Below are 16713 nucleotides of genomic sequence, written 5' to 3'. Positions count from 1 at the left end.
CGTGACAAGCTCGCATTGTTCAAGCGAGAATTTATTTCATAAAAGGTTTATGTCGATTAAGAAAGACACATAAGTGAATGTTTTATTCACAATACATGCTACCAAAACCAAAAATGTTATAAAATATTGCTAATAAAAAATCAAAATGTCCTACAATTCTCCATTTGCTGAATATTCTAAAAAATCAGCTGTACGATAACATAAATACCCTTTCACACAATCTAAATATGGTCGAAAACATCATAAAATCTAAAAAGATTACTATAAAAAACACTAGAAACAAGCCATAGCCGTGTACGAATATCACTTTAAATTTATTAAAGAAACTGAACTACATAAAAATAATATATTACCAGAAATAAAAATTTCTAATTTGTTCTGATCTTTATTAAAACTGTTTACAAGCTTTCTTTATACCTAAAGATGGCGCTTCCTCTCTATCTACTTGGAAATGGGATCATCATAGCAAAATTCGGTATTTATTTGCTCTTAATCAGTTCCATTTAATATATGTATAAAAGCATAAAAGGAGAATAAGAAAAAGTCTGAAAATATCTACACAATTTTATTTTATAAACATATAGATATAATACTGTTGTTACTGATAATAAGTTGGTTATGTTGCAAAAAGGCGATGTTATTTCAATTATTATAATTACAATAACATAAAAAAATAGTTTGTAAATCCGAAAGTGAGTAAATCAGATATTAAAATTAAAAAATAAAATATCATTAAAAAGAGTGTAAATGAAAAAAAAACAGTTTTATTTGTACTTTTTGTATATTAAAATCTTATTTCTGTCCTTTATAGTCAAATGTTTCCCTTTAAATTTTCTGTTTTTACAAATTGGTTCAAACGCAATCCTGTGTTACGAAGGTTTTATTCCACCTTTCTTAGGACTAGGTGTGGCTGTTTGTTTACCTGTCCTGACCGTGAATTTAAGGTTTCGTTCCTTCACTGCAAAAGAAAAAAAGACATAAAACAAACGCGCTTCAAACTTTGTAACCGTAATGGCCAATTATTACCATTCGGCAGAGAAAAGCAGCCAAAAAGTTAGTGGTTAGTAATATTAATTAGCTTCATTCTATTCTATCGATTAAAAATTAATGACGGCTTTACGCAGATGACTCTTTTGTAGTTCTTCTCGAAAATTCTAAAAAGTAAAGAAATATCTTTTCAGCTCATTATTCTTGAGATAAAGTTTTTTTTCTTACTTGTGGTCCCAGTAAATTAGCTGTTTGTTTAAAAAATTCCAAAACTCGAAGTTTAATGACCTACAATAAACGGAATTCAGGTAGTTTATTGCGTGACTTCGTGCTAAAACAAACTTTTCTTTGTTCCCATGCTGAACAATTTATTCCTGATAAAATAATAACTAATGAGACTGATCAACACCTCAACAAATCTTAGCACCTTCTTAAATGCGGAAATCTGTTATATCTCCTGTTAATCACTAAATTTTGAAATCGGCTGTTAAAACAGAAGTTTTAATTGTGTGTATCTTCAAACTGAACTAGAATCTGTTTGTAAGTCAAATTTAAGATTTTTTTTGTTTCTAATACAAAATATAATACTTAATCACGCCCTGCAATTATTGTTTACGGATAGTCACAATTTCGATTTGATCAAGACTTCGTTGAATCAATCTTACAAACTTTGGTTTCCCGTTAAAACAAAAGTACCAAATTAATAGTTAACGTTTAAATCAAACATCTCTTTTTAATATGTCAATTTTAAAATTTAAATTTCCTTTAAAGACGAAAATGATAAATGAACGTTTAAAAATAAAGGTACTGTATTCATTTAACAACAGGAAGCGATGATAAATAATAAAAAATGTTTCTGTTGCTATTCCAAAATGCTTAACAATGTATAAAAAAACGATAACAGATATATATTTTGTTTGTATTTTTAAAACTACAACAGATATAAATAAATAAATATATTTGTATTTTTATAGGAAAAATCCTTGAATTTTAAAGTTCTGCAAGAAATACTCTGCTAGCATTGCTCAGTTTTGTTAAAACAATAAAGTTTGTTTTGTGAAAGCACAAACAGTACTACCTATTTCAGTCTCTAACTAAAACATTTTAATTTAGACAGGACAGTTTGTTTGTAATTAAGCACAAAGCTACACAATGGGCTATCTGTGCTGTACCTACCATGGGGATTGAAAACCGGTTTTTAGTGTGTAAGTTTACAGATATACCACTGTGCTACTGGGGGGAGACACAAGAGAACTTGCAAAGCAATATTATACGATAGATAGTGTAAAGATATTTTTGTTCACGTACAGTTTTGTGTTTTTCTCAGTTATTGATCTTTCTGTCATTATGGAAACTATATGCAAAAGGGTCTGAAATATATATATATATATTAAACTCTCATAAGAAATTTTTCATACCTATCTTTTAGACTAGCATGCACAGGCTTAAATAATGGCATTTAAATAATAATAATAATTTGCAAGTTAGAATAAATATGTGTACTGTATGTCATATGTTTCCTAGATTAAACCAATTAAGGGAAGGTACTAAAGAAACGCATGCCAGACCAAGAAGCATATTTCTGATGTATGACAGCTTTCAGAAAAAAACTTTACACTGCAATATATCAGTGTTTAATGTCACACCAGATTTATAATTCAAAAACTATTTTGAATGTCATAATGGTAATCATTTTAATTAATTTATTATTATTATTGATTTTTTCAGTTATGAAGTTTATGTTGTGTTGTTAACTTTATATACGGATATAAGGCTAATCTAAATTTCCAGAATAGCTGGATTATTGAGATATTAATCGAAAGTGACAAGGATACCTATTTAAACGCTTAATGCATTTTTCTCATTATAAGAGTTAGTTTTATTGTATATTGCTTTATGGTATTATGTATTTCTTGTCAGATTGTCAGATGAAATTGGTTTCATTTAGTCGTAAGTAACTTTAATTCAAACCTATACTGTTGGATTATGTTTCATCAGAGTTATCGCTAATTGACAATTCAGTGTTTTATCAGTTATGGAGTAGTTAAAGTATTGTTTTATATACTTTACAAACGAAAGTTTTCAGTGATTTTATAATGGGTTTTTTATAATGTACTGTTTTAATTTCCTGTTCAGAATATGTATATATACACAAAAATATAGTTATGCAACATGAGGTCTCCGCCAATACTGTGGCAAGTCTACGAACTGCCAACACTAAAATTTTGGGTTTGATTCCACGCGGTGGACACATCAAGTAGCTTAATGTGGTCTTGCTCTAAAACAAAATAACTAAAATATTACGCGCAGTTTGTAGGCACTTTTATAATCATCAGTTCTTTTTTTGTTTATTTGTTCTTGATTTTTGTTTTGGAAAAATTCCAACTAAAACAATTAATTTCAGTCATGTACTCGCCTCATTGAATTTGATGATGCTATTATCGATTTCTGCATAATTAATTTGGGAGTACTACTAATTAGTTATACAGAGTACTGCATTTCCAAACCGAAAACATTTTTCCATCCATACAAACCAACCTTCCCCGTGGCACAGTGGGACGTTTGTAAACTTACAACGCTAGAAATCGGGTCACAGTAACCATTTGTATGGGTTTGTGCTTAACTTCGAACAAATTGTTACAGCCTTTTTAGGGCAATGATATTAAAGCTGTTTGATGAAAAAGCCATATTTTTCTATGAAACACAGATGAACCCAATGACAAAAAAAAAAAGGAAAAAGAAATCCTCTTTATAAATATACATACTCAGAAATTACAGGATAACTCCCATGAAGCATTCACAACCTTTAAGTAAAAGTTTATCAATAAAGGAAGCTTTGTCTTGTTTAGTTTCAGATAAACTTTGATGTTTGAACATTTTCCGAGTTAGTTTACAGGAGTTCTCAATTTGGACATGTTATACCACAGATTGTAGAAACAAATACGTGCACTTGGGGAGAACAAGCCATTTTATGAACTAAATATAGTCTCAGACATCTAGTGGAAATGTGTCTGATGTAAAATACATCTCGCAAATTCATGGAGAAACAGAGGAAACATTCTGACTCACGAAGATTGGTGAAAGTATTAAATTTTCTGATAAGTTGGTATCTACATAAGCGATAACTTGTAGTTTAAAATGTACATATAAGAATGAAAAGTTTCGACTTATTAATCTGGTGAATTTCTATTTTATGACTTTCACAAAAACTTGTTTTGCAAATATTTATTTTGATTATTATCATATTTGTAAAACGTTTCGTTCGAAATAAACATATAAAAAATGATAAATATTTCTTTCTATTACCCAGAATATGAGACATGCTATTTCGCATGTTTATGAAATTTGTTTGTTTGCAGTTCCGCGCAAAACTACACGAGGGCTATCTGCATTAGTTCCTAATTTAGTAGTGTAAGACTAGAGGGAAAGCAGATAGTCATCACCACCCACCGCTGTTTCGTGGGCTACTCTTTTACCAACTAATAGTTGGATTGATTGCAACATTGTAACGCTCTCACAGCTGAAAGAGCAAGCATGTTTGGTGTGACAGGGCTTCGAACCAGCAAACGTCGGATTACAAGCCGAGCGCTCTAACCACGTGGCCATGGCGAGGTATGTTGCTAAAATAAGTTAATAAAGGCTTAATGCAGTATTCATTAGTAGCTATTATATCAATAACTTTTCATTAATCAAAGCAATACAAAATAAGCTAAGAAGTATATCAGAATGATTCCATTTGTTGATACGTAAATATATTTCGATTTATTATGAAATATTCGAATTTTACGTGTATATACAACTGATAAAAAAACTAACTTAAACCTCTCTTGAAGGGCAGAGCTGTCATGTAACAACTTTAGTTTATGTACTGCAGTACATTATGTAATGAATTTCTAAACACCTTTCACTTTGTATGGGAGCTGTATGTGATTTGAGCTCGGTATGGCCAGGTAGTTAAGACGCTCGACTTATAATCCGAGGTTCGCGGGTTCGACTCCCCGTCACACCAAACATGCTCGCCTTTTCAGTCGTGGGGACGTTATAATGTGACGTTCAATCCTACTATTCGTTGGTAAAAGGGTGGTGGGTGGTGATGACTGAATGCCTTCCCTCTAGTCTTACACTGCTAAATTAGGGACGGTCAGCGCAGATAGCTCTCGTGTAGCTTTTCGCGAAATTCCGAAACAAACAAACAATTACTCGAAATACTTTTGTTCGAATTTTATCATGCGAGTTTGATTCACCTTTAACGTCAAAACAAGTATGGGAACATTTTGGATTTAAAATTCATGAGGTTTATCATTCTTTGTAAATTATTAATGGAAATGGGGGGCATAGTGTAGTTAACATATTAGTATTATTCTCATCGGAAAAACAACAACAAAAACTCTACGGAACCAACTGAAGAATATAGCACTACGAGGCTGAGCTCTCGTTTTGTGACAAATATAATTGATTATATATATGTATATTCGTATATTTGTTATCATATATGTCTAAATGTCTTGAACTAACAAAGAATTGATAACAAAATCTGTTGTTTTTTACAAGGAACAGTACAATTAACTAGTTTTAGAATATGTTATTTAAATTTCTCAGCTGTATGATAATAAAGTAGGGCTATTACGAAAGGCCTAGTATAATAGTCTCTACAAATGTAACACAATCAACAAGCAAGTTTTATTTGCATCAATACAAAGTACAGAAATGTATTTCATTAGCCTATTATGGACACATACGAAAAAAGATTTACTTATAATATCACATTTAGTACAACTTAATTCTTTAGTTTCAGAAACAGATTGATGAATAGGTAGATAAATAAACAGATTAAGAGATGAAGCAATCGTGAAATTAATTAATTGAATTTCACTTATTTTTTGTCTACAGTTTCAAAAGCAGCCAAGAACTTGCATTTTAATCTATCAAATAATTATAGTAGACAATTAGCATTCAAATTATTGAAAGACGTTCTTTTGCTAGTGTATAACTTACAGTATTCTTATAACAACTACAACAACATTCTTTAAAAACACTTCCTTCACTGTCACGGTCTCTTCCAACTATAAGTAAGATTCGACTCCTTATCATCATTATAAATTATTTGTGAATAAAAATTACATTTTTCAACAATTACCTTACTTAACAACTTAAAAGTTCTCGTGATATGAGTTTCTATTTTTTTCTGTAGCATCAACATTCTATATTCGTCAGAATTATATACTTCGTGTTATTTTAATAACCTACACATTTTGAAACAAGCATAACTAAGTCCAGATCACTTAAACATGTTTCTGTGACAGTGAAAATAATATATATATATATTCAAGCCTTTACAACGGTAAACACAGACACAGAATAACCTTAATAGTTAGTTCAAAAAAAAAAAAACACTCTGATATTAGTAAGAAAACACAAATATCTGTTAATTCGTAAACGACGTTTCATAACCTAAGATGTTCAGGCTACCATATTAATTACATGATGAAATAATAAATTCTAAAGGACTAAGTTTCAAAAACGACATTATAATGAGAGAACCCATCACAATAACTACTACCATCACAATAACTAGAAACGTTGGTTAAGCTTATTTTTTTATTATTTAATTTTTATTTCTCCTCGTTTAGAAATTGTCCCTACTTTTAGGGGAAAATCCTATCCAGCAGAGTACAGATCATGGATTCCATAATATTCGGAACTAAGTCAAATTTAAAACTGCTATGAATAAAATTACAACAACACTAAAAGAAAGTTAACAAGTAACAGAATCATCAACTACAATAACACGTCACCTTAATTACTGGTATATGCAGATCTGACAAAGCAAAAGTAATACCTATAGTCACTTATTCAGCCAAGAAGATTAAATTAATACTTCTCTACGTTTTTTGCAACTTACCTTCAACTAGGAACAACACAAGTTCAATAAGTAGTAATTTTCACGAATTTTCTAAACAGTCGCAGGCTAGCTGCAACAAAACACGAGATGAGAACATAAATATAAAAATTTGTAAACTCAATAAGCCTCAGTTTACATCTTAACATTTTCTGTTGCTTTTTCTCCCCCTTCAGACAGATGTTGACAAAAAAACACCAACATTAAATACACACTCAATTGTCCCAAATCTTCTTTCATCTATGATTCTATTGACGTGTTAGAAGTAAAAGAATGAACGATTGAAGATTTTGACCTTGAGCTCCACATTTCTTGAAGAACTAACCAACTGTATTCATCACCTTCTCGTATTTAATAATAACGTTTGTTGAAAACCTTAAAAATCAGTACCGTCCTCTCCTAGAACATAAATAAAGCAAAAAAAATATCTTAACACCAAAGTAAGAATCCACATCAAATCAAGTTTCCCTAAGTATTAACTATCTTAACAAAATTTATCTTGCTTCCTCTCTACCTTTTTTTTTTCTCTAATTTACCATATTATTATTTTTCTTTCCCACTTGAGTTGCATTTTGAAAATAATAAATCACTTACAATCTCAGTAGTATTGTGTGTTTGTTTTTTAATTTGGCGCAAAGCTACACGAGGGATGTCTATGCTAGCCGTCCCTAATTTTGCAGTGTAAGACTACAGGGAAGGTAGTCAGTCATCATCATCCACCGCCAACTCTTAAGCTACTCTTTTACCAGCAAATAGTGGGATTGACCGTCACATTATTATAACGCCCACACGGCTGAAAAGACGAGCACGTTTGGAGTGACGGGAATTCGAACCCGCGACCCTCAGATTACGAGACGAATGCCTTCACCACCTGGCCATGCTGAGCATCTTAGGAGTGGGAAACATTAATTGCATTTTTGTTGGTTAGGCTTAAATTTATGTTGTTAGGTGGTATTTGTATTAAACATTCAAAATATCGCTTTCGAATTTTTACTAGCATAACAAACAGTACTAATCAAAATATTTCAGAAAAAATTCAATTATTCGAAAATAATTATAGAGAAATCTGACCTCTAAATAATAAAACTCGTTTATTCTCAAGATAACAGCTTCTAGATTTGAATAATTAATTTCATCATAAGATTGGAATCAAATTAGTTTTTAATGCTTTATTTAGAAGTTAAACTTTTCTTCCTATTTTAAAGATACGATTTTTCTGTTGCAGCGTGCCCTAGTGGCGTATTTCAAAGTGGGAAACTTTCCGTCTGGTCAACGATAGGTCGAATAGCATTTGATTCTACTTTTTTTTAAGTGTAAATAACACTGCTATTGCAAATCGTTAAAACGGTAAAGTATGACTACAAAAAACTGCAAGAAAGAGAATCTTACTGCAAGTTCAGGTGAGAAAATCAGTTCTGGAAATTTATTGCTACCAATTTATATTGGCAGTTATATCCTTTTTTATTTTTTACTAAACCCCCCTAAAACGCTCTTTTACCACATAGCTCTAGATTTTGGCATTGTATGTTTGTTTGTGAATTTCGCTCAAAACTGCACAACGGTTATCTGCACTAGCCTTCCCTAATTTAGCACTGTAAGACTAGAGGGAAGGCAACTAGTCATCCCCACTCACTGCTAACTCTTGGGTTACTCTTTTACCAAAGAAGAGTGGGATTGATCGTCATATTATAACGCTTCCACGGCTGAAAGGGCCAGCATGTTTGGTGGGAGAGGGATTCGAACCCGCGACAGTTGAATTACAAGTGGAGTGCCTTAACCATTTAGCCATACTGCACCGTTATTCTTCTGTATTCAAATTGTTCCCAAATACACCACATCACATATGCCTGAGTTAGACAAATCTCTATCTGACATCTTTTGGATGTTTGTTAAAGAAGTCCTAACTACCTCAACTAATTTTCAACACTACTAGTTACGTTCTTTAAATTAGTTCCAAATATTAAATCAAGTAACGACTTAGTGTTCAGGGAAGTCTACCTCCTATGACAAGTAAAATCGTCATACGATTGGCAGGTAATGAACTAATAAAGTAAAATTAGTATCACATCATAAACGTTTAAAATGCACTTATATAAACACCTTATATGCAGATATTTACATAAGAACCAGATAAGTATGAAACGACTGTTTTAGTCAATTGGAAAAATTGAACAGGCTTAAGCAGCAACATTGTTTTTTTGAATGAATTATAAATAAACGTGAAACCATACTCCTGTTTCCCTCACATCCAAATTCAGGCAATGGATCTTTAGATCCAGCCAAGGCAATATTTTTGCCCAGCCCTGAATCAGGCTGTTTTCAGTTGATATCTCATCGGCTTTTCGGACTTCGGGCTCTAGCCTATTTTATTTCTCTTGTGTCGCTCCCCCCTTTTCTCACGTGTCATTTCTGTAATGCCACACCGAACTTCATCACCTTAAACAAGTTAAAGTAAAATACAGGTAAATTCCTAAGCAAAATTAAATAATCTTTCATGTGAGGGGCGAAGAGGAACCACAACTTTCCTGACCACCCCTGCTGGGGAGAAAATTCTTCTGACTTCTCTCTTCTCTAAACTAAACCCATGCCAAGTTCGTTTGTGTTTGGGATACCGTCATGATATAAAATTACTGGCCCGGCATTGCCAGGTAGGTTAAGGCGTTCGACTCCTAATCCGAGGGTCGCGGGTTCGAATTTCCCTCACACGAAACATGATCGCTCTTTCAGCCGTGAAGACGTTATTATGTGAAGGTCAATCCCACTATCCGTAGGTAAAATAGTAGCCAAAGAGTCGGCGGTGGATGGTGATGATTAGCTGCCTTCCCTCTAGTTTTACACTGCTAAATTAGGAACGGCTAGCGCAGATAGTCCTCGTGTAGCTTTGCCCTAAATTCAAAAAACAAACAAAACAAACATAAAATTATTAATAACAGCTAGAAAAGACACCTGTGGATAAAAATAACAACAATATATTTTTTGTATACAAGTTACTGACTTCATTTTAAGACATTTTATCAGGAACAACAAAACACTTTTTTGTGGGCAAAAATATTTCAAGATGCTTTTTGATTAACTGAGAAAAATAACACTTCTGCATCAATATCAACAAAAAACAGAAAATCGAAAAACATTTTAGAAACGTAAGGAAATATAGTTTCTAATTTTCGTTCTTTTATTTTAGTCAAAGTTGTTATCTGTTAATAAGTTGTTCAGTTATGTCCTGTTTTCTGAGGTTACGACATTTTAAAATGCAAGTTTATTTTACCAATGTTTAAAATATAAAATGAAGGTAAGGAATTGTCTCGTATCGCAATTTAGATGTTGTCTGTCATTTGTTATTTTCAATACTGATCTACTTTAAACTAAATATAAAAATGTATAGGGTTTTTAATTGGACAAACAAAATTTAGAATAATTGCGTTCATCACATTTTACATTAATGAACATAATAAAAATAAATCAATTTTCTTCTTAATCCAAGTAATCAAGTAATCAAGTATTTGATTTCATTTGCGTTAGGAACCTAAAATTTTTCCTACCATCTAGTAAAGGATTCTCTCCTGTCATCGTCTGCAACATTCGGAACGAACGAGAAGGTATCTTATTGCCAGTATACATTCTGGGTTCTGGTTCTTCTGGTAATTGCGATGCTGGAACTTCAGGTTCGTTATAATGCTGTTGAAAGGCTGGTTGAGGGTATCGTTGAGTAGGATTTTGATAGTATTGTTGCTGAGGGTAAGGCTGATAGTATTGCTGTTGGAGGCGAGGTTGGTAAGGCTCCCCTATTTGCATTTGAACCTTTGTTGTTTTCTTAGGTTTTTGCAAAGCTGAAGGGGGAGGTGGGCCTAAGAAAAGAACCATCAACACATGTTGAACCAAGCTAGGAATTTTTAATCCTATCAATTCAGTCCTCAAAATAAAATTATCATTGACTATGGCTTGGGCCTAAATAGTATATCATGTTGAGTAATTTTGTAGTTTTCTTTACCCCTTTTACAATGCTAAGATAAAGAAGTGACAAAAACAAAATGGTGAAATCACTCATTTTCTATGTAAGATACACAAAAACCAGGAGTAAGGAACGAAATTAATGTCAATATAGCATGTTTATTTCACGTTTTCGTGTGACTCGTGCAATATAGTACATATAGAGCTCATAAAAATGTGTTTAAAGAACTGTTGAGGGATATATATATGTAAAAACAGCTCATTTGGGTTGAGAAAATTTTTTACGTAGAGGATGACCGAAGAAGGTCGAAACTTGTTCACTCCTCTACGTAAAAAAAATTTCTCAACCCAAACGAGCCGTTTTTACATATGTATTTTTCTACAAGTGGGTTTTCTCGACGTAACGAATTGTTAAGGGATATCATCAAAAGTTTTGGGGCTAATAAGCAACGCCAACACTTAGACTGTAAAATCATAAAAGCGCAGCAGCGTCTGTATCAATCAGCGTTGTTTTTCTATGATTGAATGTTCTAATTTCATCAGGAACAAAATACATTCTATCAGTCTTTGCGTTCGCGAAATTTTGATGAAAGCGGTACTTTCTTTCAAGTGGTGCTTATATCCGTAACTCATATGGAAGCTTATACATAAAGCAACTGTCATCATGCCATTTATCTGAAGCAAATATATTTTTGATTTTTGAAAGTCCCCGAAGTAAAAATAATAATTATTAGATCTTCACTTTTCCAACTATTACTTTAGATTAAGAAAGTGCGTCTTTATGATGAATTCAAGTAAATGTTTTATCTGGTGTCAAAGACTCCAGCTGTGGTAAGAAATAACAGATCCAGTATGATAACTTAGAAACTCAGTTTCTAGTCATTCTTATAATTCTTAAATAAATTGCACTTGAGAATAACCAGTTGACTAAAGCTAAATTGTTTAATCCAAATACAAATTATATTACACTTAAACTGTTACTATGATTGAATTTTTAGTAGCCTTCCTAAATCTATGTAAGTTAATCCAGAAATTTCGATAAGTCTTAAAAGCGTTGGTTTTCCTAAACAATACTACGTTACGATTTATAATATATACTTTTAAAGATTATTAACTCATAGCAAAACATACTCCACTTACGCTAGCGATGTTACTTTATTTCATATAATGGATCTCTCTAATTACAATAAAACATACTCATGATATCAGATAAATAAGTTCCAGTTTCAAACTTCTAATAAGATTTTTCATTTCATAGGTATTTTATGTCTTTAATATCAAATAACATTTTTAAGATTTTGGTTTGTTTGGAATTTTGCGCAAAGCTACACCTGGGCTATCTGCGTTAGCCATCCCTAATTTTGCAGTGTAAGACTAGAGAGAAAGCAGCTAGTCATCACCGCCCACCGCCAACTTTTGGGCTACTCTTTTACCAACGAATAGTGGGATTGACCAACACATTATAACGCCCCCAAGGCTGAAAGAGCGAGCATGTTTGCTATGACGGAGATTCGAACCGGCGATCCTGAGATTACGAGTGGAGTGCCTTTATCCACCTGGCCATGTCGGGCCTATTTTTAAGATGAACTACAAATATTTTAAAATAATTGAAATAAAACAATATGTAAATAACAAGTTTTTATTTTATGTTGTATGCAACTTAATATGTTCTTTATAAGCTATAATAAAATAGAGGAGACAAAATAATTAGATCAGCACTCCTATGTATAAACTATGATATCTGTTAGGCACAGGGATAAATTCCACTGTCAAAAGCAATTTTTCGTATCTCAAAATTTAGTAGCTTACAACACCAAAAATATTTGTATGTGCTTTGTCCAATAAACAGGTAACTTCATGTAAATAAACAAGAACTTGTGGTCGTATTTTGTCTGTGCGTCGATTGTGCTACAGCGCATGCGATTTTTTTTATCAACTAAGAAGAAGGATTGCACTATTTATAAAGAACTCTTATGACTAAGCTTTTAGGTTTGCACATAAAAGTCGCGGTACTTTAAGTTAGGGAGCTCTTCTGGGAGTAAAGTATTTTTTTCTTTTACTAAAGATTGTTATCGTAGGAGCAAACAAAACAGACAAGTAATTTAAAAGCGTGTGTAAACCATAATGTCTCCGCTTAGTTTTATTGTACCAGCCTACACTGGAGTGTTTCTCAAATATAATGGTTATATCAGTAGCGAAAGTCAAGTGTTAAACAGATTGACTCTAATCTAATGTGTGAAGATTTTTTTTCACATCACTAAGCTCCATTTGAAAGATTAAATGGCCAAGGAAGTGAATACATGTCACAAAACCTTAAAAGGTTATCACCATGCTACTTTCTGACTATACAGGCTGAAAAATTCGACCACTTGTACAGATACTTTTGACACATTAAGATTTATTTTGATTCTAAACAACCCTCCATCATGAAGAATGACTATTGACGGTTACTGGAACCTGTGTGTCTGGCGCCCTTTTTAACTCACAATGTCTGGAGTATATTTGACCGAAATACGACTTAACACTCAATATATATTGAATTTTGTTTTTCACTTACACACTCTTATTAAAGCAATTTATTTTATAACACTGTAGGCTTTATGGATTTAACAAGTAGCTTATGATAAAAAGCTGCGATCTTATTTTTTTAATGTACCAGTTGAACTGTAAAAATTAAAATTCCTCTGACATTTTATTTTCATTATCTTTTCCTGTGGATTAAAGTGTTTATTTAAAACAAAAAAGTATAAGAAACGTATTGAATAACAAAAACCTTTTCGCTGTTTTGCGCTTTTATAATTCACTAAAAGTTTGCAATAGGTAGAATATTCGTAGTATATGATAAGTAATTATTTTAACAAGTTTTATAGCGTTAAATAGTGTAACATGAAAATAATCCGATTTTACTTGTTTCATGTAACTCCATCTTTAAGAATCCTTCGATACAAAACTGCATTCCAAACATCGTAACTTATTATCCGTAAAATTACAATGAAATCTGGGGGGATAATTTGGGTTGACAATGAAAAAGTTAAGAAAAACATTTTGTGACTTCAACACGTGATGAATTTTAAACATAGACGACATTATAAAACAGTCATCCCTCACCCTTGTGACAACAACCCTTGTGAAGTATATAAATTGTTCTTGAACAATATTCTTTGATAGATTGTTTACGCAGAAAACGTTCGAAGTGTCGCCTACTACACTTATGTTTCTACGGCAGAAAGTCGATATCCATACAGATAAGTTTCATCCTGATCTTTATAGTTCAGTAATTTGAGACTTAAAGCACTTTGCCTTTAACTTTACCTTCATTGAAAAATGATAACTAAGTTTTGATTTAAAGTAAGCTCATACAGCGCATATAAAGTAGCAATTTATTCATGAATAGTGTAATTTCGAGTGATATCTACCTCCAACAAAAATTGCTGTAAAATTGTAGTGTATAAGTTACTGTATAATATTAATCATCTAGCAGAACATACTGGCCATTTAATACTTACCCCCGTTTTCGCTAGCGTCTGTCATTTCCTGCAACATTCGGAAGGCGTATGATGGAATAGATCCTCCTTTATATCGTGGTTCATTCGGGCCGTCATCGGTTTGGTCGCCATCTTCATCTTGGCGACTGTTCATGTTAACTGCGGAAGAAGGAACCCTCGTTAAACCAAAGTATTGGAGATAAAATTAGAAGTTGTTTTTTAATAATAACCTTTACTTAGATGAATCTGTTTTAGACTGTTAACAACATGATATATGTTAACTGATTTCCCTCCAATGAATAAAGTAGCCATTTTGTGAGTTTGTTCAATCGAAGATATCTAGGGTGTAGTCCTATCACTGCAATTATAGGTTAAACGTCCGAATGAGAAAACCTTCCCTTGATTTTTCATCTTTAAACAACTATATTTGATAAAGCAGTGGAACTCTTAACTTCAAAACAAGAAAAAAATATCACATATGAAAATTACTCCATTGAACAATCACTGGCAAGAGGTTTCGAAATATAAGCACAGATTGCGGTGTTTTTATTAAGAGGTTAGTTTGTAGTTTGTACACATATAATAAAAGATAGCATTAACTTTTTAAAGTTTTGAAATATAATTTTCAACAGAATGTTTAGCAGTACAGGACGTTAAACATACTAACTTGTCATAGCTCTAAAACACTGTTTATTCTTTTTGCATCTTTCAAGCTTTATTTAAGAAATTCGCCATATCAGATTTCGATTCAGCAATCAATATTTAGCTAACTAGTTCTTTTGATTTAAATGATGGAAACTTAAAATATAACAATATTTATTATAAATATATTACCATTCAAATATTTCTTCAACAATATTATTATCATAACATTCATAGTAATATTTGTTAAAACATTTATTTTTTTATAAAAGTTTAATAATGTGAGGATTCAGTCCAAATAAAGAAATGTTTTATTTTACCGGTAGGTGGTGGTGGAACATGATAACCATCATCAGGACCTGTCATGCGTTGAACTGCTTGAAAAGTTCGAGAAGGTATTGGATTTTTCCTCAGTCCAGAAAACCTCATTTCATCTTCTTCGTGTTTCTTTGGCACTTCTAAAGCAAATAAGTGTAAACCTCCTTAGTCAGGTGCTAGTGTCTTGAGAATATGGATGTAAATAGTGTCATTTTATGCCATCTTGGAATATAAGATTCAGTGAAAAAATCTCTTTTGAAGTTTTAATAGTCACAAAACTTTATAATTAACAGCAAAAATAAATACATTAAATGAAAAAAATAAACTTTCATTCTTAGTTCACTTAACAAATGTTAGGTTAGTTTACAGTGATTATTTATTTTCATTCAAAGGTTTAATTTAAAATTGTTTTTAATTTAGGATGTATTTCAATTTCACCAAATCATTGCTTGTTCTATTTCATTGTTTTATTTTTTATTTTTTTTTCTATTCTTAGACGTAGTGATATATATATATATACACAGAAGAACAGATGCCTAAGTCACATTACATTAAAATATATTCAATATATAAAAAATATTCTTATAGAGCATGTACACTGGTATAAAGTACTGAATATCTTTTTGAAATTGGTAAAAACTCTAAAGTGGAAGATGTAAAAATGATCTATATAGGTAGAAGATGTAATATATTTACACACATGAATGTTTCATCAATACCATGTTATATTTATACCAGATGCAGCACCCATCTTCTGGACGGAATTTACATAAATTCATGATTAATGAACGATTATCTTACAATACGAAACGTTGCTTCCCTTATATTAATTATAAAAACGCCCATACAAACTCCGGGAAACAACAACAAAATATCAACCACAAATATGTATGCATCTCCCCATGGACCCAATAAACCTTGATGCCAAATTTGGTGAAGAGACATCAAAAGAGAGTGAAGTAGTTATACAAACTACAACACGCAAAATTAGAAGCTGAACATTTGTATGCATCCCAGAATGGGTCTATTGAATCTTTATATCCATTTTGGTGAAGATCCCTTTAAAGTAGTTATATGGACATACAATAGACGGTTCTGTTACATTTATATTATTTATTATTGTTAGATTAACAAACATTTGGTTCGTTTTACAATATATCTTGTTTCTCAATCACATTATGATGCTTGTGTCTTATGAATTTTAATTTAGAATAAATAAATCATTTGTAAAACTCTGAACAACAAAGATAACAATTTGTTTAAATCTACGGCAAACTTTTGTACTTTCTCTTTTGAACTTTTGTTGTGCGCCTGAATTACTCTTCTTATTAAAATGATTAATCGTGATTAATAAACAATATTCTTACAAGAGTTCTACTTTAACCTTTCAGAAAAATCTGTAATCATTTGTTTAGTGTTGATTTTATCTCAAAG

The 16713-nt window shown here is 31.8% G+C and overlaps 1 protein-coding gene across 1 annotated transcript in view; it reads right to left on the bottom strand.

The window, feature by feature from the left end:
• Window positions 1-297: 297 nt before the first annotated feature.
• The window catches only part of LOC143246308 (uncharacterized), a 62134-nt gene continuing 45718 nt past the window's right edge, over window positions 298-16713 (bottom strand). The window contains exons 7-10 of the mRNA XM_076492804.1: window positions 15282-15419; window positions 14341-14478; window positions 10426-10731; window positions 298-958 (exon numbers count right to left, since the gene is read on the bottom strand). Of these exons, the coding sequence (XP_076348919.1) occupies window positions 870-958; window positions 10426-10731; window positions 14341-14478; window positions 15282-15419 (671 nt within the window). The 3' untranslated portion in view covers window positions 298-869. The remainder of the gene's footprint in view (window positions 959-10425; window positions 10732-14340; window positions 14479-15281; window positions 15420-16713) is intronic.

Source organism: Tachypleus tridentatus, chromosome 3, assembly GCF_004210375.1.
Source record: "Tachypleus tridentatus isolate NWPU-2018 chromosome 3, ASM421037v1, whole genome shotgun sequence".
In the NCBI taxonomy this organism is placed as follows: Eukaryota; Metazoa; Arthropoda; class Merostomata; order Xiphosura; family Limulidae; genus Tachypleus; species Tachypleus tridentatus.
Note: the sequence above shows the minus strand (reverse complement) of the source record. Positions and strands in the feature narration are given on the sequence as shown.